Source organism: Xenopus laevis, chromosome 9_10S, assembly GCF_017654675.1.
Source record: "Xenopus laevis strain J_2021 chromosome 9_10S, Xenopus_laevis_v10.1, whole genome shotgun sequence".
Lineage (NCBI taxonomy): Eukaryota > Metazoa > Chordata > Amphibia > Anura > Pipidae > Xenopus > Xenopus laevis.
Genome location: NC_054388.1, coordinates 111,213,335 through 111,216,054, shown reverse-complemented (window position 1 = coordinate 111,216,054; position 2,720 = coordinate 111,213,335). Strand labels below are relative to the sequence as shown.

Genomic DNA, 2,720 nt, shown 5'->3' with positions numbered 1-2,720 from the left:
CACTCAGAGTATAAGGAAATGCAGACCTAATACAGAAGAAGCCATCGGGATTTCAAATTTTTTTTGTGCTATATCCTGCCTCTAGGTGGTGCTAGAGTGCAATAGCCTTAGCCCATCAGAAGTAATATACCGAAAAAAGCACAATCTAGAGCTCCGGGGCTTGGGTGATTTTTGACTTTTTAATAATAATAATAATAATAATAATAATTCAAGTTTTTTCAAGATTTATTATACCCCAGGGATGGAAAAAGTCCAAATCCGAAAATCCAGCGTCTCAGACCTACTGAGGTTGTATTTAATCCAATGGGAGAGGTCCCTTTCCTACTTGGAAGTTTCTGTGGTCTGCGCTGGAATTAGCTACTATTTCGGGCTTTTTGAGCAAAAATCCGAACAAAAATCCAACAATGGATTCTAGTTTGGTTGGATTTTCATTAAAATACTCAGATAAATTCAGACTTTGATAAATAAGACCTCCAATCTCATAATTATGACTTTTAATCTCATAATTCTGACCTTTAAACTCATAATTCTGACTTTAAAATTATGAGTTTCAATTTCAGAATGATGAGATTAAAAATCAGAATTATGAGATTAAAATTCAGAATTAATAATTAAGGGGACCTGTCACCCAGACATAAAAAAGATGTATAATAAAAGTCCTTTTGAAATTAAACATTGTATCCAACTTTTTATATTATTAAAGCATTCATAGCTGTTGTAAACTCATTTAAAAATCTCAACTGTCAAATATTGCCTGCCCCTCCTCTATGCCTTAGGCAATTACTTTCACTTTCCATTCAGCACTTCCTACATGTCACTGCTCTCCTCACATTCCCCCAGTTCTCTTCACCATTTAATTGTGTAACCAGGACATGGGGATGGACATCAGGTCCCCCATTCTGGTGCACAAACAAGATTCTGAGATGATACAAGACTTGTCTTAATAACAGTGTCCACAAAATGGCTCCTGCCTGCTTGTTGTAATTATGAATTCCCAGACTGAAGGAAACAAGATTCAAATAATTTATACAGTGTAATTAAAGTTTATTTTGCTTGACTAATGTGATAAAATAGGATTTGGAATAATTTTGGGTGACAGGTCCCCTTTAAATTTCATAATTCTGACTTTTTAAAGTCAGTATTATGAGATTAAAAATCAAAGTCATAATTATGAGATTAAAAGTAATAATTATGAATTTTAAAAGTCATCAATAAGCTGATTTATTTTTTTTGCTGGCCCCGGTGCTCATCTGTAATCTAGAAACAGGATTTAGCACTACAAATGTGTCTGGACACGCTGCAACAAAATGTGAAATTCAGATGGCTTTATCTGCAGATCCTTTACACTTGATGAGTATTTTAATGTTGGAATGTTGGCTCATGGCATTGTACTAATTACTGTGAGAACTACAGAATTTTTTTTATCATTATTGCAGCACATACTGTGATAGTGGCTTTGTGTATTGTCCGCCACCTCCCACCATCTCTCCTGGCACCGTGGACCACTGTATATTTGTGAAAACACCATCAACGGCCTGTGGAAGCGTTGGAGTCCTGACTCATTTCTCTGGAACTCACACTGTAACAATCCTGTTTTCTAACCCTTTTGATTATAACATACACAACATACTTTTTGGTGCACTGATCACTGAGAAAACACGTAAGGCCGACCATGCTCTTTATAATGAGATTTGTAACACTGAAAAACAAGGTCTTTATCACAAACTTGTTGAGGTCACCAGAGACGGAGAGTCCTTGGAAGTTCATTGTGACCATGTGAAAGTTTTAGCCACAATGTCAAATGACAAAAAGGCTATCTTAAGGGTAGAGATTTTAGAGACTGGAATGTAGGCTGTTGAAAGCCATTAATCCAATGGATCACGGGGGCTGATTTACTGATACAGCTGCTAAAATACACCAGTTACCCATAGCCACCAATCAGGCTGTAGCTTTCATTTTCTATCTTGTAGTACATTATCTCATTTCTATTTGGATGCAAGTAGTAACTTCAATGGAGTAACTTGATATCTGTGTTAGCAAATATCCCCATAGGCTTTAGTGGGTAAGACTTATGTCACCCAGCGACTGGTAGTTGGCTATAAATATGTTTTATTGGTTTCTAGTGCATCATATGGTCAGGTCCAGTCTAAGGGCATCAAAATCCCTCTGCACAACCCCCTATTCTTCCTATGTACAGAATGTAGAATTCTGATTTAATTAGTTAAATCACACAAGTATTCATGTTCCCAGCACGGCTTCTTTGTTTGTCTATTCTGATATTTATGCCAATTATTTATTGTGACCTTAACCCGAATGTCTTTATTCTGGAAATCACTTGACTATCTTATCCAGAAATTTGGTTGCAACTCCTTATACCTCTGCCTTTCAAATAAAGTGTTAGCAGATGCAAATACTGAGTAGCTTTTGTCTTCATTTCAGGTCTATGTCCCACAGGCTGTTTAGTAGCTCAAACTGGGTTTTATTATTTTCTGTGGCACTCACCACACAAACAGCAACATGTAGGGCAGAGAAGGGCAACTAATCACCACCTAATTGTCCCCTAATCTGCATTTTTACACTGTTCATAGGGTTAGTTGCACCAGTTTTATTCTATGGTCTGATATTTCCTCACCACTGGGGCAGAAATGTATCATTTGAATTCATTTCTAACCTTGTTCTTGTCCCACTCTTCTTTCTTCACCTTTCCCTTTACTTGAGTC

General features: G+C 36.8%; 1 protein-coding gene across 1 annotated transcript in view; it reads left to right on the top strand.

Annotated features, from left to right (window-relative positions):
* Positions 1–2,383, top strand: part of LOC121399028 (DELTA-thalatoxin-Avl1b-like) — a 3,906-nt gene extending 1,523 nt beyond the window's left edge. Inside the window, exon 2 of the mRNA XM_041578798.1 lies at positions 1,437–2,383. Within this exon, the coding sequence (XP_041434732.1) occupies positions 1,437–1,851 (415 nt within the window). The 3' untranslated portion in view covers positions 1,852–2,383. The remainder of the gene's footprint in view (positions 1–1,436) is intronic.
* The last annotated feature ends 337 nt before the right edge of the window (positions 2,384–2,720 follow it).